This window comes from Heloderma suspectum, chromosome 1 (assembly GCF_057233095.1).
Source record: "Heloderma suspectum isolate Gila_16-S chromosome 1, 16-S_ref, whole genome shotgun sequence".
Taxonomy (NCBI): Eukaryota; Metazoa; Chordata; class Lepidosauria; order Squamata; family Helodermatidae; genus Heloderma; species Heloderma suspectum.
This window is the reverse complement of record NC_139458.1, coordinates 252,184,416-252,207,952: the sequence shown is the minus strand read 5'-3', so window position 1 is coordinate 252,207,952 and position 23,537 is coordinate 252,184,416. Positions and strand designations below refer to the sequence as shown.

Below are 23,537 nucleotides of genomic sequence, written 5' to 3'. Positions count from 1 at the left end.
GCATCCTAGAGTAATAAAGGAACTGGCAGAAGAACTCTCAGAACCGCTGTCTATTCTCTTTGAGAAATCATGGAGGACGGGGGAAGTGCCAGATGACTGGAGGAGGGCTAATGTTGTCCCTATCTTCAAAAAGGGTAAAAAGGAGGAACTTGGGAACTCCAGACCAGTCAGTCTGACATCAATCCCTGGGAAAATTCTGGAGCAGATGATAAAGCAATCCATCTGGAAGCACCTTGAAAACAATGCCGTGATTACTCAAAGCCAACATGGATTTGTCAAAAACAAGTCCTGCCAGACAAATCTGATCTCATTTTTTGATCAAGTAACCTCCCTTGTGGACTGTGGGAATGCTGTAGACATCATCTACCTCGACTTCAGCAAAGCTTTCGACAAAGTGCCCCATGATCTCCTGATGAGCAAACTAGCTCAAAGTGGGCTAGATGAAACAACGATCCGGTGGATCCACAGTTGGCTACAGAATAGGACTCAAAGAGTGCTTATCAATGGGACCTTCTCAAACTGGGGAGAGGTAACGAGTGGGGTACTACAGAGCTCAGTCCTGGGCCCAGTGCTCTTCAACATTTTTATTAATGTCTTGGAGGAGGAGGTGCAGGGAATGCTGATCAAATTTGCAGATGACAGAAAATTGGGCGGGATAGCTAATACTTTGGAAGACAGAAACAAAATTCAAAGTGATCTGGATAGACTGGAGCACTGGGCAGAAAACAACAGAATGACATTTAATAGTGATAAATGCCAAGTTCTGCACCTAGGAAAAAGAATCCAAATGCACAGTTACAAGATGGGGGATACGTGGCTCAACAACACCACAAGCGAGAAAGATCTTGGAATTGTTGTCAATCACAAGCTGAATATGAGCCAACAATGTGATGTGGCTGCAAAGAAGGCAAATGCTATTTTGGGCTGCATTAATAGAGGCATAGCTTCCAAATCCCGGGAAGTACTAGTTCCCCTCTACTCAGCACTGGTTAAGCCTCATCTGGAGTACTGTGTCCAGTTCTGGGCACCACACTTTAAGAAGGATGCAGACAAACTGGAGAGGGTTCAGAGGAGGGCAACAAAGATGATCAGGGGAGTGGAAACAAAGCCCTATGAAGAGAAACTGAAAGAACTGGGCATGTTTCACCTTGAGAAGAGAAGAATGAGGGGAGATATGATAGCACTCTTCAAGTACTTGAAAGGTTGTCACAGAGAAGAAAGCCAGGATCTCTTCTTGATCATCCCAGAGTGCAGGACACGGAATAATGGGCTCAAGTGACAGGAAGCCAGATTCTGGCTGAACATCAGGAAAAACTTCCTGACTGTTAGAGCAATACGACAATGGAACCAATTCCCTAGGGAGGTGGTGGGCTCTCCCACACTGGAGGCGTTCAAGACGAGGCTGGACAGCCATCTGTCAGGGATGCTCTGACCTGGATTCCTGCATTGAGCAGGGGGTTAGACTTGATGGCCTTGTAGGCCCCTTCCAACCCTACTATTCTATGATTCTATGATTCTATGAACCCTCTAATTCTGGACCTCCCCAGTGAACAAAGGGGGCCTGGATCCAGTGGATCTTAGGCCGTCTCTGTCCTGTCTTGTCCCTGGAATACCCTGTTTCATTATACCCAGAGAGTGATGAAACTGTTGCTTAACATTTTAGGAGAAGGGCTGTAGCTCAGTGGCAGTGCATGTTTTGCTTGCAAATGGCCACTGGTTCAATCCCTGGTGTCTCTTGGTAGGGCTGGGAAAGACCCTGGAGAGTCAGTATCAGCCAGTGTAGATCAGGGGTGGGCAACCCACTGCCAGTGAACCATATGTGGCCCTTAGAGCAGCCTACCATGTGTGCCCCCCTCCCCTGACAATTCTGCCTCCTGCCCCAAGGCAGCATGCTGGGGAAGATGGTGCATGGGGATGACTCTCCCCACATGCCCTTTTCCCCAGCTAAGTGGCACTTTTGAAACCACACGAAACAGCTGCTTGGCAGTCCTGGGCACCCTCTTCACTAGCACGATTGACCCCGGTGCAGCTGGGATGGTTGTTTCTCCACCACCAATAGCAGTGGGGAAACAGCAATCTCAGTGGAGACAGCTGGGAGGGGAAAGTGATCCCGATACATCCGTGTGTATGTGTATAAACGTGTGTGTGTGTGTGTGTGTGTGTGAACCTGGCACTGCATGCTGCTCTCAGAGCCAAAAAAATTGCCCACCTCTGGTGTAGACCATATTGAGTTAGATGGACCAATGGAACATTAGGAAGTGCCTTATACTGGGTCAGATGATTGGTCCATCTAGGCCAGTATTGTTGACACTGACTGGCAGTAGCTCTCCAGGAGTTTTTCCAGGCTTACCTGAAGATGCTGGGGATTTAACCTAGGACCTTATGCATGCAACCATGTACTCCACCTCTGAGCTACAGCTCATCCCTGATGATGTAATCTGATCTGACTCCATTCATTCAAGGCAACTTCTTATGTTTAAAGTCCTCCATTTAGTAGCATCCTAAGAGATGGCTCCTAGATCAGATAAGCAAATACCACAAACTTCCTTTGAGTCCTCTCTGAAAGATTGGATGAGAGGATCTGCAAATCTTTTTACACCCATTAACAATCTGAAACAAGCCTGCATATTTGGCCCTTGTCCATTGTGCAGAGAAGATGGATGACAACCGAAACTTGCACAGTTTCCATTTCATCCCATCAGCACCCCGGGCCGAATACCTGACTGGAAAGTTTTGTTAATGATTTAGAAGGCGTACTTTGTTCTAATGAAGTATTTTGCTGCGAGAACCACTTGCCATGCTTGTTGACGGATGGAATAAAAAGCACCATTACTTCCAACCCAGTGATGAATAGTAGTAATGTTATATTATAGGTCCATATATTATTTTCTCCTTAATCCACACTCATAGATTGGTCTGGAGGGAATGAAAGAAAGAAAGGGTTCTACATAGTCTCTGATTAGAAAGAGCAAAATCTATCCTATTTCCTAAAAACGTGTATATTTCAGGAAATTAAGTAATGTGTCCCAATCCTTTTATTAAACAAAAGGGGGGGGGGACACAGAATAATTCTCAGTGGGGTATGGGAAGCAAAGTGGTAGATTGACCACCTCTTCTGAAGCCCAGCCTGTTCAAGAAGGCCAGAACAAGAGGTGGGGGCAGCTTTACTGGGCTTTTCAGAATCTTCTCTCTTTTTTTTAATCCCACCCATTGAAACAAATTGCCAAGGGTGGGGCGAGTGACATAAGCTGTAGACTGGCGTAGCTGAAAGGATCAGTCTGGGGACCTCTCCAGGGAATGGAGGAGCTTTGGGCCCAGCAGATCCAAACTCACCCCTGCCCTGCCCCCAGAACACTGTTGGTGATAGATCTAAACTCACAGAGTTTTCCACAGGTATACCAGAGGGTGCCAGGGAACACATGCTCCCCCCACTAGCAAAGATGCACCTCCGCCCCTAAACCCCTTGGACAGGTGTCTATTTCTTGAAACACTATAACCTTCATTACTTCAGACTTCCAATATGTCTGAGGGGTACCTAAATGGTGACAGTGTTCCTCTTTCTTAATGTCCCTATGCTTAAGATATATTGGGGTATTTTTTCTGCAAGGTGTCTGATTTGTAGCAAGACTCAGGTAGTCAGGTCTCATGATTTGACCTGAAGTTCCAGAATTTTAGCCTCCTTCTCAGGGTCTCCTGGGGAAGGAGTTAAATTACAGGATGAGGCACTAGAACGCAGAGATTCAAGCTATTTTCACAGGTTTTTCATACTCAGCTTTCTCCCTGGTGTTGGACTGGGACGACCCGGGTTCTAGTCCCATTTGGCTACGAAGCTCGCTGGGTGCCTTTGGGCCGGTCAGTGACTCTCACAGGTTTGTTGTGAGGATAAAATGGAGAGGAGGAGGATCATGTATGCTTCCTTGGGCTCCTTGGAGGAAAAGGTGGGATATTAATGTAGCAAATAAATAAACTGCTTCAGCTTTAGGGAGACAATATTTCCATGCAAGCATTTCTATGAAAACAAGCACATACACCAACTTTCTCTTAAGTTTCATATTGTACCACATTCTGTGTGGTGGTTGGAGAATTTATCTTGCTGTCATTATTATGCTGACAGCTTATTCTAAGTTAGCTTTGAAAACTTGGACATAGATAAGACTTAATGATCACTCTGACCAGCTTGGTTTATAACCTTCTGAACTCCACCCTTTGTGGAATGTCTTGTCTGTTTAGAACCATGAGAAAAAGCAAACCCAACTATTTTTGTCTTTTCTTTTTTGCAGTTTCACAGTACACGGTACTTTCTCCGTCATGAACGTAACTTTCCAAACAGAATGAACGGCATGAATGCCACTGAGATTAGTGAGGCATTGGGTTGTATCCAGAGTTAGCCCTATTTCGAGTAGGCCCATTGAAATGAACGAAACTTCAGTTAGTCATAACTAACTTAAGTCCAATTTCAGTGGGTCTACTCTAAGTAGGGCTAACATTGGATACAACCTTTTTTGTTGCTAAGGAAAAGATGGAGATGTGTGTTTAGTCTCCTATGCGCCTTCTGTGGAAGATAATCCAAATCTTTCTTTTTAAAGCTCCCAGGATTGAAAGTCTGTAATTGGATATTTTGACTGCGGGAAGAATCTATCATGTGCTTCTTAGCTTGCCTCCAATTTCAATGGTTTTGTTTCTCGCTTTTGCTTATTTTCCATTTCTCTTTTCCACCTTTTCATTATTCATTGGGCAGTTGCTCAGATTTGAGCATGGGCCGCAATAGATGCTCGAAGGGGAAGGCCTAAGAGGATAGCTGGACCCAAGTCACAGCCACATATTTCCTAAAGAGTATATATTATCCATCAACTGTACCGCCACTACAAAGTGCAGGAGGGTTGAGGGTGAGGCGTCATCTTCCATGTTTCTTCTCCCCAGATGTGACACTGTTCTCCCACTGGTGGCACCATTAGTAATAAGCAGAAGTGACAAGGGCAGGAATACTTGGCCTGCTTAACAAGATAGTGTACCATTGCTTCAATAGGACCATTTGCTTCAATAGGACAATTCACCGGATGAGGCTGATATTTACGAGATGTGTCTGTTCTGCCAATGACATTGATTTTGGTGCTGTTTTCTGGGGAGCTCAAAAAGGACAGTCATCTGCGGCCAGCTTTCCTGCTTGCAGTGCTCCTGTCATATGTTATACCCCTTGCAGAAGAAACCTTTCACTAATAGTGGTGTGTCGGGATGTAAGGAGAGACCTCTGTAGTGCCCTATCAGCAAACTTGTGGTGGTATCAATATCAGAATCAATGGCACAAACTGCTGTTTCATCACTGCAGAAGCAACTGTTTATTGTTTCTGGATAGGTAAAAGCACAGCTACTCAACAGAAGTTACCACCAACTGGATTGTACTTTAGCCAGGTGGTCTTGTTATTGCATCTGTTCTAGACATAAGTTATAAGCCTGCAGGAAATAATAATGCAATGCATCTTTTTAAAACAGAAGGGATGCAAGTTTCTGTTCATTTTTCTGTAGGCATTATGTACAGACGGGCTGGGATTACATGTAAAGAGCAGGTGGTACAGGTTCAGTTCTGAATGTTAATTGTTCTCATTTCTTTCACTGGGAGGATTTTGCCTTTTATGTGCTTTGCTAATAAGAATAGAAACAATTAAGGAACCTGATGCTTTCCCATTTTGTCACAATCATTTAAGGACATCTGCTTTGATAGCAGAAAACAAAAAGGAACACATAGAGACATTCGACATAAAAACACTTTATCAATGACAGAAGAGTAACTTCATTATATTTGACTGCTTTCTTCACAAGCAGAACAAACCACAGTCGCTATCTGTGCCATTTAATATTTACCCATACATGACTTAATGACTGAACAACAACAAAACTGAGAAATGTTTTGACAATCTGACAATCTTAAAGCAACTCAATTTTAAGTATTTGGTCCAAGATAATATTTATGTCAATTCTCAATCAGACATTTGGATTTTTTTTTTAAGTCAGCGAAAGGAAGGAGAAGCTTATAGTTGCATATAGTAATTTTAGTATTGTTCTGTGAGATCGCCTAATGTTTTGTACCTTGACAATACATTGTTTAAACAGTTCTGAGATGGTAATAACATCCTTTTGAAAATACAAAGACAGGGAAGATATTATTATTCACTTATAAAGCACATAAAAGTCTCAAAGCACTGTTGGGAGATTAAAAGATAAGGCACGATACTAAGGGAAAAGGGAGTGGGGAGGGAAGAGAAAAGCAAGCACTGGAGCAGCAGCTCATTCTTGGATAATGGATGAAATGAGTTTGGTCTCCCCCTTGCTGCAAAGTATTTCCTGGGTCTTCTGGCAAGAATGCAGAATCCATATTTTAAAATGTGAGCAATATTAGCCATCTTTGGTTTTACAACAGTGTTAGCAGAAACTCAGTAGCTCATACCACTATATCAAAATATTGCAAGTGGTGACAATGATGTAGCACTTTATTTTACTTGCTTTGCATTAGAAATGTCATTACAAGCAAAGAGATAAAGAGAGATAAATAAATATGTCCTATCACTTTCTTAATGATGATTAAGTTTTAACATTGTCTATATTATCTGTAGTATTATTAATTTTTTGGCATTGTTACCTTGCTCTTCAACTGAAAATGCCCCCAGAATGGCTTACATAAGTCCAATAACACAAGACAATCCCTGTCCACCCCACTCCCTTTTCCCTTAGTATCGTGCCTTATCTTTTAATCTCCCTACAGCGCTTTGAGACTTTTATGTGCTTTATAAGTGAATAATAATATCTTCCCTGTCTTTGTATTTTCAAAAGGATGTTATTACCATCTCAGAACTGTTTAAACAATGTATTGCCAAGGTACAAAACATTAGGTGATCTCACAGAACAATACTAAAATTACTATATGCAACTATAACATCTATGTGAAGCCGCTGGGGGCTATCATCAGGAGGTTTGGGGTGCGGTGTCATCAATATGCGGATGACATGCAGCTCTACCTCTCGTTCAAATCTTCACTAAGGTTGGCCGTAGAATCCCTGTCCAAATGTCTGGAGATGGTGAGTGGCTGGATGGGGAGGAATAAGCTGAAGCTGAACCCTGACAAGACTGAGGTACTTTTGGTGGGAGACAAGAGGACGCTGGGGGATGTCGACCTGGTGTTGAATGGGGTACAGCTACCCTTGAAAGACCAGGTCCGCAGCCTGGGGGTCATTCTGGACTCCCAGCTGTCCATGGAGGTTCAGGTGTCAGCTGTGAGCCGGACAGTGCTGTATCAACTCAGTCTGATACGGCGGCTGCGCCCCTTCCTTCCCGACCATCTGCCCCCATCGGTAGTACATGCCCTGGTCTCCTGTCGTTTAGACTACTGTAATGCGCTCTATGTGGGGTTACCCTTGAAGATGGTTCGGGAGCTGCAGCTGGTACAGAACGTGGCGGCTCGCCTGATTAAAGGCAGCCGCCGGCGAGATCACATCACTCCAGTGCTGAAGGAGTTGCACTGGTTACCAGTTGTTTTCTGGGCCAAATTCAAGGTGTTGGTTTTGACCTTTAAAACCCTATATGGTTCCGGCCCAGCCTATCTTAAGGAGCGCCTCCAGCAACACCAGACAGGCTGCCTAACAAGATCAGCCTCGGATGGCCTTCTCTCTGTCCCATCAGCCAGGACAGCTAGACTGGTGGGGACGAGGGAGAGGGCCTTTTCTGTGGTGGCCCCCACTCTGTGGAACTCCCTCCCTAGGGAACTCCGCCATGCCTCCTTTCTAATGAGCTTCCGTCATGCATTAAAAACGTGATTGTTCAGGCAGGCATTTGGGGTGGGTTAGGGTATTTTAGAAAATGTTTTTACTGTAGAATTTTATTGTTTTAAACTGTTTTATTGTACGCTGTAAATCGCCCCGAGTGGCTGGGTGACCAGCCAGATGGGTGATTAATAAATTTAATAATAAAAAATAAAATATACTCTAAAAGATGCAGCACAAAAGGAGAAAAGGATGAGAACGGAAGATGAAAACAAGCGAACTCATTCTTAATTCTTAAGGTAACACAGTAGTTCTTATAATGATCATGTAGAATGGAAACAGTTCAGGGAGAGAAAAAACCGAAGGAGCTGGTCTCTCAGTCTGTGGAGTGTCCCTGCTTCCCACCCCCTGCTGCTCGCTCGCGCTCTCTCTCTCTCTCTCTCTGTGCTGCAGCCAGATAGAATGGCTGCTGCCAGGTGACAACTGACTACAGAGACGATGACCATGTGTCCTGCTTTACAGAGGATAGTTCTCTGTTTTGAAGGCTGTCAGAGGACAGTCCTCTCTTTGATGGCATCCGCTGTTTGAAGGGCTGTCCAATCCAAGTCTAACTTAAAGAACCAGAAGAACAGGGGCCTTGAAGTTGCCCATCCACAGTTAGTACTTGGACAGCAGACTCTTCCCCATTATGGTGAGATGTATTGTATTTCTATTTAACTTACAGTAATTATTTCTAAATGTGCATCTATTCATGTAAAGTACCATATCCAGAGTTTATCCACATCTGTGTCCTCTATTTCCCCCTTTTGGGGTGATGCATTTCCTGTCTGGGGCAGGAGGCATTGTCCAGGAATAAAGCAACACTAGCTTTATAGAGACGACTGCTCTCCTGCCCACCCTATAGCACCAGTTGAAACTTCAAATGAATATAACAAGATAAACACCCAAAGCCACATGGATCCTTCATGTGACACCATTAAATAAAAGGGAAAACATTTAATAAATGTAGAGAAATACTGGGTCCAACATGTCACAACATGATAATGCCTGCAAAACTGCGTTTCCATGGTTAGCATGGTTAGGAGTTTTGTCCTCTCTTGTATGTGGCATATGTGTAAACTCCGCAATTTCCTGAAAGTGCACAATGAGGTATGAATGACCCAAGACAATCAGCAAAGTATTGCTAGCTCATGAAGAGAATTGTTGTCTTGGAATAATAGCCCTTAGGTAAAATAATCTGAATCCCTCATGGGGACGATGTATTAATAATACTTAACTTGAGTATTGCACTTTCAAGTGTTCCAAGTGTTTCACGTGCATTATTATTTGTGTATGCTTTAGAGGGGGGGATTGAGGCTGAGAGGGAGTGGCTTGCCTAAGGCCATTTAATGAGTTTATGGCAAAAGTGAGATTCGAACCAGGAACTGCCAAATTTGCTGCTCAGTCTCTTGGCCACTACTTTAACTGACTTTTTAAGCACTGAAAATATTCCTAAGCATGCTACAAAGAGTAGAAAAGATGGGTTCCTACAATAATGGCTAAAATCTAATTGACCTAACACAAAATGAAGAAGGGACAAGGAGGGAAGAAGAAAAAACAAATTCAGGTTACGTTCTCTAGAATCCTTTGAAAATGGGTGTTGGTGGGATTTTAAATTTGAAACATAGAATGCTATCCTAGATGTGCATAGTAACTTTCATTCTGATATCTCAGTCTTTAAGAGAGAGAAAGCATTGTATTGAGTTTGACGTCTTTTTTGGCTCCCTTGAAAAATCGGTGTGGGGGTTACATTCATGTAGAATGTTATCCTGAACGTGTACAGTAACTTTCATTCAAGTGCCTCAATCTACAAATGAGATACTATATTTCATTGTGTTTTACAGCTTTCCTGCCTGCCTTGAAAACAGGTGCAGGTGGTGAGCCAGGTTGATGGCCTCTTTAACATGCACAGCCACTTTCATTCTGATACCTTAATTTTTAAGGCAGATATTGCATTGCTTTCTGTTTTGCATTGTCCTACTCCCCTTGGAAGCAGGTGTGAGCATTGAGCTGGTATGTGAACAACATCGGATGATGTCCTACCACAACTTTTTCACAAAAATTCATTTCAATTTCTTGGTGTTCAACAGAGATATACCATTACAAACCAACTTACTCTTAAATAGAGTGAGAAGGATCACATGGCCGTTCAGTCCCAGCCATGCCAACAGAGAGGGCTTGATGTCTTATTTCTCCCACCAATGGCAGCCAAGTGAGAAACTGATTGGATAACAAATCTGAGTCTCCTCTGTTTCAGATGTGGAATGCAAGGTTTATATCAAGTTCTCAAACTACTATTTGTTAAGTTCCAGTATTCTTTCTGTGCAGTTAGTCAGTGTTCTGCTCTCTTCCTTCACAGCTCTGTTCATTATACTTCTTCATCTTACCTTTTCCATATGCCAGTTTCCTTCACGATCTTCTCATTTTCATCTTGTTTGCACAGTCCTTAAGATCTGTAAAGCTTGCACTGAGGTGACACGAAGCAAGAGCAACCTTACAACAGAAGATTGTTATAGGATCCAGCATCAATCAAAGAGAGGACATTTTTATATGAAAAGGAGATATGACATGAACAGTTCTGTAAGGAAATAAATCTTCCCCTTGACAGGAGGAAATCCTGCACAAGGGAGTTATTGATAATAACATGGCATAACCTCACCCTTCTCTTCAGAATATTACCCCTTTTCTTTTGTGTTTGAACCTGATGCTATTCAGACTGTCACTTGCATTCCTACAGCTCCTCCAAGGCTTTCTGTTCTTTTAACACAGTGGGCAGCTGATCAACCAATCATGCAGACTCCACCATCTGGAATAGTTTCTCTGTACTTAGCTGGCTCATAAAGTCTTCTTTTGAGCATAAAGAGAATCATGTGCCAGTCACTGGGGGCCTGGCTTGCACTCAGGGAGGGAATCCAAAATGTCTCTGTGTCTAATGTGGCCACATAGTAGCATGTGAGATGGTACATCACCATCTTCCCTACACACGTCCCCAGCAGTACCTTATGGGAGTGTTAAGACTCAGTTTCAATAGTGAATTAACAGTGGTGTTAATTCACATTCTGTGCTGGTGGCAGCTTCTCCCAAGCTAAAGATATCACAAAGCACATATACTCAGTTATGAACCTTTTATTGTGAATGGCTCTCTCTTGTAGTTGCCTCTTCCAAACATGGACTTGACAGGCGGTATTGACAGGGTAGTTGCTGTTAACAACAGCAACATGGAAAAGTTCTGTTCCAAGTACCCAGTTCCCTGGGAAAGCCTTCATGGGGAGAATGGGGCAGTCAACAAATACAAAGAAGTCCTACTTCTTCCACAACACCCTCAATGAATCAGCTGAACCTGCTGAAAATCAAGTGACATGCAAAAACATCAGAGAAAGCTTCGTTAGACCATAAAACTAGTGATTTTGGTGGGTTGCTTGTACTTCACCATTCCTACATTCAGGGTTTTTTTTACACTCTCCTTCTGTTACAGTGTTCGCCAAAATAGAGCTGCCCATCGTTGAACCTCTTTTATATCCAATACAAATGTCACATTTTACTTCCTTTGCCCTCATTAGACTTCCAGAGAACTAATCGATCCCTTTCCTTCAGTTTTCTCACATCTATTGATACAAAAAGTCATGGCATGCTGTGCAGTGTCTGATATAATTAATACCTACAGCATATGGAGTAGAGTCAGCTTATCAACTGTTCTGCCCTACATTTTTTCCTGTGCAGTCATGAATACTGTTGTGTATCTTAGAATGTGCTCTTCGTCCTGTAATACTTTAAATTCTGATTGGATCATTCTAGATAGAAAAATGCATTTATATAGTTCAGTACCTTTGACATAGGACTTTGTAAATAGCTACCAGTTTAAAGATGTGTTTGTTTTCTGTGCTTCTTCTGAAATGTTGAGCTGTGTCTTTTGCCCAATGTTTTTCTTTCTTTTATTGGTTTAAAGCAGCCTTCCCCAACCATGCTGACTAGGGATGATAGGAATTGTAGTACAACACATCTGGAGGGCACCAGTTGGGAAAGTCTGGTTTAAAACCTGCGTTGGTGCTTTCAGTCATTGCTGTTAAGTCAATGGCTTCTCTATTGTTGTTTATTTATATCCCATCTTTTTGCAAATGAAATCAATTACAATTAAAACGATAGAACAACTGAACATTAAAAAAGGAAAGCACTTAAAAACCCAAAGAAAGCAATAATAACAACAACAAGCTAGTGAGACAAAAAAAAAACTATTAAACAATAAGCATAAAAGCCAATCAGATGCCACTAAAAGCCCAAGAGAATGGGACAGACTTTGCTTGTCAGATAAATTGTAATACTGAAAGCACCAGAAGGGCATATCTGGAAGGCAATTCCACAGTTTGGACACTACTGCTGAGAAGGCCCCATCATTAGTAGTCAACCGTCCAATCTCAGAAAGTGGGGGAAGTACCTGGAGAAAGACCTCCAGTGAAGATCTTACTTGACAGGCAGTTCATGTGGGAGAAGATGGTGCTTAACATACCTGGTCACAGGCTATTTACGGCTTTAAAGGCTAAAATCAGCATGTTGAAATGAGCTGGAAACAAACTGGTAGACCCTACAGTGGCATAATATCTTCAAACTGTTCCATTCCAGTTAAGTCTGGCTGCCATATTTTGGATCAGGTGTAATGCTTCAAGGTCAGCCCGACATATAAAAATTACAGTAATGTAGCTTGGAAGTTTCTAGAGCATGGATAATTAGTCATACCATTTCTCTGTGAGAAAAGGAACAGTTGGCATACCAGCCAAAGTTGGTTGAAGCACTGATCTGAGTATTCAATAGCAAAGCTGGATGGTGTAATTCTCTACACCAGATTCTTAAGGGGAAGTGTGATCCCATCTAGAACAGCTGAATATTGCTTCCTGGATTAGTTTATCAGTCCAAGGAACTGATATCGAACTTCAATTTGTTAGGCTTTATCCAGCCTCTTATGGGTCATATGTAAAGGAGAGATAGAATTGGGAGTCATCAGCATATTGAAGGCCCCCGGGTCCAAAATGTCTTATTTCCTCTCCCAGCAGTTAGGAGTAGGTAACCTGGTGCCCTCCATATGTTTTGGACTACAACTTCCATGATCTCTGACCATTGGTCATGCTGGCTAGGACTGATGAGAGTTGCAGTCCTAAACATCTGGAGGGCACCAGGTTTCCCTCTCCTAAGAAGACTTTGCATAGCATAGGGACAATACAGAACCTTGTGGAACACTATAGCATAACTGCCTAGGCATGATAACAAATTACTGAAATAGGGTAGTACCCAGTGTTAGTCTTACGCAGACTCGATCTGTTGAAATGAATGAATCTTAAGTTAGTCACAACTAACAAGTCCCATTCATTTCAGCACGTCTACTCTACATAGGACTAACATTGGATACTACCCATAGCGTTCCTTATCCATAGCCAGAGGATGCTAGCTGGGATATAAAGTACAAATTTACCTTTATTCCATGCAGAGGAGCATTTTTGATGCCATATGTTTTACTTGTCTGCCATTAAAGGAAGGCATACTTACATGTCCAGATTTTTCTTACCTGATTAATACTTACTAGATTCGGAATGTCTGCAGTGCATTTGGTGGGGACTCAAGAGCGGGCTTTTTGTGTGTGGCTTTGCCTGGTCTCTGGAGCTCCTTTCCTAGGGAGGCCTATTTAGCCCCTACTGCAGTGGTTTTCTGGCATCACATAAAGCCTTTTTGTTTAGACAGACCTTTGGCCTCTCCAGCTAATCTGTTTTATTTGCTGCTGCTGCATTTTCTTTAATTGCATGTTGTATTGATCCGTTTTTAAAAAATCTGTTTGTTTTATGTACTGTTTATATTTTAGAGGATTGTTTTATATCATATTTTATCTTATTTGTTGGAGCCTTGGGCACCATTATGTGAAAAGGCAAGATATAAGCTTATATAATAAATAAAAATATCAATATTAGATATCATTGGGATAAGAATAATTTGATATTTTAAAAGTATGCTATATTCTTAGGAGAAATATCTGTTTTCTATTGCATCTTTAACTCACATAACAAGGAGGTAGATAGGTGTGGCTGGAACATCTGATAAGAAGATGAGTGAGAGCCAGTTAAAACCATACATGCCCTCTAAACTTTTTTTCCCCCCTCAGCACAGAATTAATCCAAGATGGAAGCTTTGGAGTATCATGAAACTATGCCTTCAGCATTCCAATATAGACTACAGCATTATAGCCCTGTTCAGACAATATATGCCTAGTGACTGGGCTTCTCCTGTTAAATTGCTGAACTAAGAAAAAAAAAATCCTTATCTTGCTAAACGTCTCTCTCATTAGCCACTTTAAAAGGCACAGCAATCCTAGGGTGACCATGTGTCCTCTTTTACAGAGGACAGTCGTCTACTTGAAGAGCTGCTAGAGGACAGTCATCTGTTCTGAAGACATCCTCTATTTGAAGGACTGTCCAAGTCCGGTTCAGAGAGAAAGAACCATCAGAAGAGAGAGTGATATTAGGGGCCTTAAAGTTGCCCATCACTGGACAGCAGACTGAGCAAGGCACACAGATCACCTGGTTATAGTCTTCCATACTATGGTGAAATGTGCTGTATTTCTACCTACATTATAATAATAATTTCTAAATGTGTACATATACATATAAATTAGCATAGGGACACATTATACAAATTGGTATCCTCTTTTGTCCTCTTTTTTGGTGATGCGTTTCTCATATTTTGGTGATTCATAAGTGGCCACCCTAGATTTCAATCAAGTCATGAGGCGGAATTTTCCCTCCAAACACTCATAAAGTTCTATCAGCTTTAAATGCTTAGAAGCAAAAAAATAATATAGCTGCTACAGGGAAAGAATAGAGTAAAAATGTGATCTGTATAAAAAATAGGATTATTGCATTTATTACCAAGGTTTAGGGAACCTCAGAACCAGCGGTCTCATTCATATAGAATAACACATAACAATGTATTCTTTCTGTAGGGTAATGCAGTTTATGATCGAGATAAAACATTGGTTCAAGTCTGATTTGTGGTATTGTGCGTTAGCAAACTTTTGCCTTCTAAAAAATCTATGCAATTTTTCTCGAGTGGATTGTATAATTGTGAAAACACTGATGCGTTTTGCGAAGCCTTCAGAGCTCACAGCACATAAGCTGTGCACCATATTGAACAAACACCTGAGGCATTCATTTAAAACCTTAATTCAGGCAGTTCACCTGTATTGCCAAATAAAACAGAAGCTTCTCTCCAGTGGTATGGTATTCATTTAAACAGAGCTCCATCTGCAAGACTTTAAAGACTGCAAATCAAGGAAAGGACAGAAGGACGAATGAAGCTTCTTCAGTGCCCTTAATGTACTGAATTATTTCAGGGCCTCCCACACACATATTACCTATGATTTCTAATTAACTAATGTTTCATGATCAACACTGACCTAAATTGCTTTCTTATGGGCTGTTTTTTTGCAATGAGCTGTTGTTGTTTTCTGAGCCTTCTAAGCTTGTTTTGCGTACTCTCTCAGACATTTCGAGCAGTAATGGCCTCATTGACCCAATAATTGAAGGATCCTTTACCTTTTCACTCTGGCTTGCAGCGCCCCCCCCCCCCCGACCCCATCCCCAGTTTTTATTCTCTCTCATTGTTCTCAAAGCAATGCCACTAAGCAGATGGTCAGAGATTTTTTTTTCATCCTTTCAAAAGGTTCATATTTTTCCCATCTCATCAAGCATGTCTCAGTTGTGTCTGGGTAATTAACTTAAGGCTTCTCAGTCCCTCCTTGCCCTCCCCCCCTCCTATGGTAGAGGTCGAAAGGCCTGAGCAATTTTAATAAAGAGCCTGAGAAGTAAGTCTTGGAAAGTTAAGCGTGTGTGTGTGTGTGTGTGTGTGTGTGTATATATATATGCAGCAGAGTTTAGTAGTAGGTGCCACTCTCTCTCCCTTCAGAATATTTATAACGCTGTCTACATATATATTTGGTAGGTTCTGATGTTTAATCAAAGACCTTTGCTTAGACTTTAGAGCACAGTTCAATCACTTAAAAGAAGAACCACAAAATGATGTCAGTACTGAAGCCTTGTTTGGTCATCCTTGAGTAAGAGAATACCACCAACACAATTAACTACTTTTTTATTTAAGAATCCATTAGGCTTATTTCCCCTCCCCCCTGGTCCCTCCTATGTCTCTTTCCCAGTATGTTTTATAAAACTAGCTTGTGAGCTTTATTTACATATCAGAGCAGCTGAGATGAAAGCTTGATTAATTAACAGGAAAAGAAATTTCATCCTGCATTGGATCTGACAGCGAACTGTTTAAAAAAAAAAAAATACACAGCCGCATAAGCAGTTTTATTCTTAATTTTTATTCATTATCTATGAATAATGAATTCATAGTGGGAGGATGGGGGCTTCTCCTTTTTTAACTCTTGCTAATAAGGCACTGCAGAAAGCAACTTCAGTGTGTGAAGCACAGATTTTATGTGGGATGTCAGCTACATTGTAGATGCCCTTGAGGACATTTTCCACATAACTGAATTATGTAGTTTTCTGTTTTCCACATACAGGCAAGTGAGAGAACCCAAGTGTCAGGTGGTATATATTAATAGAATTAAGTACCTGCTAATTTAGCCACAGTGGAGATAAATATTTGGATATCATTAAACTTATTAGATGTAAATATGTGAAGTCATCCTTTGGGTTCTGAAGAAAAACAGCCCATAAAATGCTCTGTTTAACCCTGTTCAGTAGCGGACACTACATTGGAAGCAATTATGAATATCTTATCTGAACACACAATAAACCTCGCTTGCAGGGCCAGACCACATGTGGTGGAGCTTCTACGGAAGGCAGATAGTTCCCCATTGGATCAAATGTCCAACTGCTGCTGCAATACACACATCTCCCCACTCAAGGGGTTGGATCCAGACATAGTCATACATAGAGTATATCCACTGGAATCAATGGGGCTTAAGTTAGTCATGACATTGATTTCAGTGGGTCTGCTTTTAAGTATGGCTAACTCTGGATTCAAACCATTGCCTGTTTGCAGACATTACAGAAAATGTAACAGACAAAGAAGTAAAACTTGTGCATACTTCCTGTTTCAGCACCTGTTAAAATGTCCGAAGGCCACCTTATTTTTTCCAGAAACTGGAAGTTTGTATGCCCTTGGAAGTTCAGTTATGTATATAGAGTTTTGTGTCATTTTGTTACAGGTATAATGTTACCACAACACATTTGTTCCAAAGTCAATGGAATTACTTTAGAGTCAGGTATGTATGGAAAATGTTAGAAATGTGTAATGACTTTTGAGATTGTTCATATTTTATTGGCTGTTTATAAATAGGAGATTCATTTAAATGAAAATACGCATTGCCACATTTTTGCATCATTAAGGCAAGATTATTCACATTTCTAATACTCTGAAAGTTTAAATGGAGGCACCCTCGGAATCACTGTAACCTACAGTGCAATCCTATACATGTCTGATCAGACATAAATCCCATTAAATTCAATGGGCTTACTCCCCTGCAGGCAAGTGGCAGTGGGTATAGTATTGCAGCCTTTAAGATATGATGAACCAATCTCCCTAGTACTTGACTTGTGGGTAGTCAAAGCATTATACTTAACTCTATGTATTTCCATTTTTCTTTTACACTTTTTATCTTTTCAGCACAGATGCCTGGGTTGCAAAGGATAAGAGTACGTTCTCTAGACTATATGCCATTGATACACTATGACTGCTGACACAGGGTTTCATGGTTTCCATGTGTGCGTGTGTGTGTGTGTGTGTGTGTGTGTTTAAAGGATCAGTTGTAAAGAAAGAAGGAGAGACAGAGAGGAAAACAACAACAGCCTTGACAATCCAGACACTAAACACACACACACACACACACACACTCACTCTGCTTCTGTTCACTAAATTGCTGCAAACTTGTCTACTGTATGCTAAGAATGAATATTTGACCACTTCTACGGAAAAATATCTATTAATTGTTGCTATACAAATATAAAATAACATGAATGAGCATATTTATACATATAACACATGCTGGCAGCATTGTCTGGTGCCATCGTCATCCCTCCCTTATGTGCTTTCCAGCAAGATGTCCTCTGGTGCCCCCCCCCTCTCTCTCTCTCACACACACACACACACACACACACTTCTGGGTACCCCACTCCCCAGTTTTCCTTTTACCAGGCAAGTGACACATTTTTTCTCTCTTTCTCTTTTAACTTTTAGAAGAGCCTGGGCACACTGCATGTGAAGCTGTAGTCGCACCCAGCATCTCGATGTTCCCCAAAGTGCCTCTGGGCCTACAGGGGCTGCTCAGACGCTCTCTGGAGAAATGAAGATGGTGGACACAACTGCAGCTTCCACTGCAGCACACCTGACCCCTTCTAAATGTTAAAAGACACAGAGAGAAAAGGTGTCACGTGCCTGGTAAAGGGGGGAGAGAGGAAATGGAGGGACAGCGCGCACTGGGGCAGGGGAGAAAGAGAGAAAGAGAGAGAGAGAGAGAGAGAGAGTTTGCAAGGGGGGAGAGTCTTTTCTGTGGGTTGCTTTTTAAAAAAGTCATACGTGGGGACCCTCAGCATTGTAGGCCCAAACACCTCAGCTTGGTGGCCTGGCCCTAGCAGCACCCCTGCTTGTACCAACATGTTGCCCACTGACCAGAATTGCAGCCAAACAGAAATAAAAACATAAATAAACAAACAAACACACATTTGCACACACTGCATTTTGTAGTTTTTATCCCAGGCCAAGTCAGTTTTACCCTGAGGTAGTTTCCATCTGTCTCACACAAGACAAGGAGCATAGTGCAGTTGGCCCTAATATGTTCGTGTTTGCTTCTGGTGAATTATTTCTAGTCTAGGGATGGGAGAATATGTCAATTTAGTGTCTGAGAGGTTTTTTTTTCTTCCCAGCCTTCATTTTATTCCTTCCCATTTCTGCATCATTTTGCAATTTTTTTAAAAAGTCCACGCATAAATGTACATACATTTTTGTGTATATTTCTCCCAATTTACACATTCTGTGTGCATTTTTGCCAAATATATACATTTTTTTCAAGACGTTTTCTTTTATATAATGCTGCTTTTCTGTCTTTCTTTTACTAATATACACATTTTTGTGCATACATTTCCCTAATATATCTGCTTTTTTGAGTTCTTTCTGAAGAACTGCATCACAAAACTTGGAGAAGTCGAACAGTGAAGGACAGCTGCGTTCTGGCTTGTACATTGATTTGGGAAGTGTGTATTTGATACATTTGTACCTGGCCATGAACTCAGCATGGCAACCAGGGGAAGAAAAGTAACGCATGCAAGCTGCTGAGAGTAACGTGGGGCAAAAGGCATGTACCTCAGGGAAATGCCACAAAATGTAATGAGCTCCAAACAGTGCAAACAGCAGAGATTTACAATTGAAATAACTTGGTCTACTTTTTTCTGACAAAACAACATAAATTATCTTTTATTCTGCAAAGATCAACAAAGCCAATGCCATAGGCAAAGCAAATCAGTTTAAGTGTATTTTGAGATAATTTCCCAGTATAAACTGAAATTAGCTTAACATCTCTAAAAGCATAATTTTTATTCTGGTAACTGTTACTTAACCCTGTAATGGCCTACTACTTGTTCAGTAGTTTCCTTAAGAATATTTAGTAGGAGTACTAAATCTAGAAGTTTATATGGCTAAAAAATGAAGGTCAGAAGACTTTGGTCTAAGCATGGGTAGGGTAGGAGAACCAGTGATTTTTAAGCTCACCTAAATTTTCTGAAAATCACTTCAAAGCTCATTTCAGCCTCTCCCATTTTCACTTTAGACCCTTTTTTCAGCTTGTTCAAGTGCCTATTTCTGTGCATATTTTTCAAAAGTGCACACTTTCTCCCCTTTGATTAAAGTGTGAAAATGTGTATTTTGGGGGAGATATGCATTTCAATGTGCACATTTCTTTAAAATATGAACTTTTCAGTGCAACTGCAAATTCAGGAATTGCAAACATTTTTCTCTCCAAAGTGCTCCTGCTCGCATTTGTGTTTGGGATTGTGAAGGAGCCATATCTGCATGATTTATGAACAGAAATGAAATTCTTGAAATCCCTAGGTATGGGTGAGAAGGGTTGGAGTTCTGTGCTGTTGGCAGGAAGACAAGGAAACTCTGGAGGCTGAAGGACTTTGGAATAAGGAGTTAAAGAGAAGAAAGGCCATAGAGGTAGTGGAATAGAGAAAGAGAAATAACACAGAAAGTAAATATTGACTTAACTAACCACTAAATTATTTGGCTTCAGGTTAGTAATGAACATGTAATTCATAGTTCCAGCATCATTTAAAGGACACCTGATGTGAGGTGTGGCAAGATAGAACGGTGAGAAAGGGTGAAATAATATTACCACAGTACACATAATGCTTTTTCAAGATCGTGTCGTGAAAATAATTTTTATGTGCCCATGTTAAGACTAGAAACCCAATCTTTATGCCTTGCTAAGGTGCTGTGACTCAGGCCTGCTTTGTTCTCCCTGCGTCAGTCAACCAATGTCTGGGGTGTATTTATTTATTTATTTCATTTCTATACCGCCCAGTAGCCGAAGCTCTCTGTGCGGTTCACAAAAATTAAAACCAAACAACACACAATAAAACAATTTAAAATATATAGAACATTAAAACCACAATATAACAATACAACCACAATAAAACCTAGCAGCAGTGCAAGAGTTTAAAATACAGATTTAAAACAGCAAAGATAAAAATTTAGAAAGCTAAAATGCTAAAATGCCTGGGAAAATAAAAAGGTCTTCACCTGGCGCCGAAAGGAATACAATGTAGGCGCCAGGCGAACCTCACTAGGGAGCTAATTCCAGAGCCGGGGTGCCACAGCAGAAAAAGCCCTCCTCCTAGTAGCCACCCACCTCACTTCCTTTGGCAGGGGCTCACGGAGAAGGGCCGCTGATGATGATCTTAAGGTCCGGGCAGGCACATATGGGAGGAGGCGATCCTTCAGGTAACCTGGCCCCAAGCCGTTAAGGACTTTGAATGTTAACACCAGCACTTTGAATCGGGCCCGGAAATGGACTGGCAGCCAGTGCAGCTGGAAAAGTACTGGCGTAATATGAGCTCGCAGGCCAGTCCCTGTTAACAATCTTGCTGCCCTATTTTGGACCAGCTGAAGTTTCTGGACCGTTTTCAAAGGCAGCCCCACGTATAATGCATTGCAGTAATCCAGATGAGAAGTTATCAGAGCATGGATACCTGTAGCTAGGCTATCTCTGTCCAGATAAGGGTGTAGTTGGTATACCAGCCTAAGCTGATAAAAAGTGCTCCGTGCCACTGAGTTCACCTGTGCCTCAAGTGACAGTTCTGGATCCAAGAGCACCCCCAAACTACGAACCTGATCCTTTAGGGGGAGTGCAACCCCCTCTAGAACAGGTTGAATATCACCTAGCCGGGCAGATGAACCACCCACTAACAGTACCTCCCTCTTGTCTGGATTGAGTTTCAGTTTATTAGCCCTCATCCAGTCCATTACCATGCCCAGGCACTGATTCAGAACAGTCACTGCCTCACCTGGTTTTGATGAGAAAGAGAGGTAGAGCTGGGTGTCATCTGCATATTGATGGCACCTCAGCCCACACCTCCGGATAACCACCCCCAGCGGTTTCATGTAGATGTTAAACAGCATGGGGGATAAAATAGAGCCCTGTGGAACCCCATGGCACAATTGCCATGGCACAGAGCAATAATCCCCCAGCACCACCTTCTAGAGTCAGCCATCCAAGTAGGAGCAGAACCACTGCAGGGAAGTGCCTCCAACTCCTAACCCAGACAACCTATCCAGAAGGATACCATGGTTGATGGTATCGAAAGCCGCTGAGAGGTCCAGGAGAATCAACAGGGTCGCACTCCCCCTGTCCCTCTCCCGGCAGAGGTCATCCCACAGGGCGACCAAGGCAGTTTCCATTCCAAAACCAGGCCTGAAGCCCGATTGAAATGGATCTAGATAATCCGTTTCATTCAAGAGTGCCTGGAGCTGTCCTACAACCACCCGCTCAAGCACCTTGCCCAGGAAGGGGATGTTGGCCACTTGTTAATTGTTAACATCCTCTGGGTCCAGGTTAGGCTTTTCCAGGAGTGGTCTAATTACTGCCTCTTTTAAAGCGGCAGGCAGCACTAGGGGTGCACGAAAGTCACTTACCTGGTCTCGCAGCTTGCTTCGCAGTGGGGGGGAGGTGCTTCGCTGCTCCCCCCGAAGTTCAGGCCGGGGGGGGGGAGGCTTCCCTCCTCGCCCGGCCGCGAAATAAAAAGTTAAAAAAAAACGCCCCCGTGATAGGCGACGTGACAATTAACGTAGCCTATCATGGCTAGATCTGCAAAGTCAGCCGTGATAGGCTACGTTAATCGTCACGTAGCCTATCACGGGTGAGTTTGAAAAAAAAAAAGCGCGTATGCAAATGGCGGCCCCCATAGGGAGCCGCCATTCGCGTTCCTTATTTGGTCCCTGTAGTCTACGTAAAGAATTACGTAGACTACGGCAAAAATAAGGGCAACGCCCTATGGGGGCCGCCATTAGCCGTACGCGCTTTTTTTTTTTTTTAAGTCACCCATGATAGGCTACGTGACGATTAACGTAGCCTATCACGGCTGACTTTGCAGATCTAGCCGTGATAGGCTACGTTAATCGTCACGTAGCCTATCACGGGGGCGTTGTTGGTTTTTTTTTTACTTTGCTGCCGCCCCTGACGAAGACCTGCCGAACCGCCACCGGGACCCGCCGCCGGGAGGGATATTCGTGAAAGGTAAGTCCCATCCCGGGGGCGGGGGATGGGGGGGCGGAGAAGTTCTCCCCGAGCAACTTCGGAGGACCGAATGCGTTGGCACTCAGCCCCCCGAAGTTTCGGGGAGAAATTCTCCCCCATCCCTAGGCACCACTCCCTCTCTCAAGGAGGAATTTACAACCTCCTGGACCCAGCTGGACAACCCCTCCTTGTTTGATTTAATAAGCCATGAAGGGCAAGGGTCAAGCACACAAGTGGTCAATCGGACTTGGCCAAGCACCTTGTCCGCATCCTCAGGCCTCAGTAACTGAAACTCATCCAACAAAACTGGACCAGATGGTGCTCTGAACACCTCTACCAATGGAACTGCTTTAATGGTGGTGTCCAATTCATGACGAATCTGAGCGACTTTATCCTCAAAGTGCCATGCAAACTTGTCACAGCGGCCTACCGAGGGTTCCACCGTCTCTCTCCCTGGCCCAGAATGTAACAGGCTGCGAACCACTCAGAAAAGCTCCGCTGGATGACACTGAGAGGATGCAATGCTGGTGGAAAAGAACTGTCTCTTTGCCACCCTCACCGCCACAGAGTAGGCTCGATAGTGGGCTCTTACCTGTGTTCGGTCAGACTCAGCACGAGTTTTCCTCCACCTGCGTTCTAGCCGTCTCCCCTCTTGCTTCATTGCCCTCAGCTCAGGTGTATACCAAGGAGCTGGCCGGGCTCTGATCAGAGGGAGAGGGCGCTTGGGCGCGATCGTGTCAACCGCCCGAGTCATCTCTGCATTCCACAGAGGGACCTGGGCTTCGACAGGAGCACCAGCCATACCAGCAGGAAAATCCCCCAGAGCCCTCTGGAATCCATCGGAATCCATTAATCTCCGGGGGCGGACCATTTTAATAGGTCTCCCACCCTTGCAGAGGGGAAAGGCCACCAGGAGTCTAAACCTCAGCAGGAAGTGATCTGACCATGACAAAGGGACA

General features: G+C 42.8%; 1 protein-coding gene across 12 annotated transcripts in view; it reads left to right on the top strand.

Annotated features, from left to right (window-relative positions):
• Positions 1-23,537, top strand: part of MACROD2 (mono-ADP ribosylhydrolase 2) — a 1,364,729-nt gene that overhangs the window by 1,291,173 nt on the left and 50,019 nt on the right. For 5 of the 12 annotated variants that reach the window (XM_084824178.1, XM_084824131.1, XM_084824157.1 and 2 more), the window contains one exon: positions 16,999-17,055. The exons of the other annotated variants lie outside the window; for them this stretch is intronic. In XM_084824178.1, coding sequence (XP_084680304.1) covers positions 16,999-17,055 — 57 coding nt within the window. The remainder of the gene's footprint in view (positions 1-16,998; positions 17,056-23,537) is intronic. 12 annotated transcript variants of the gene reach the window in all.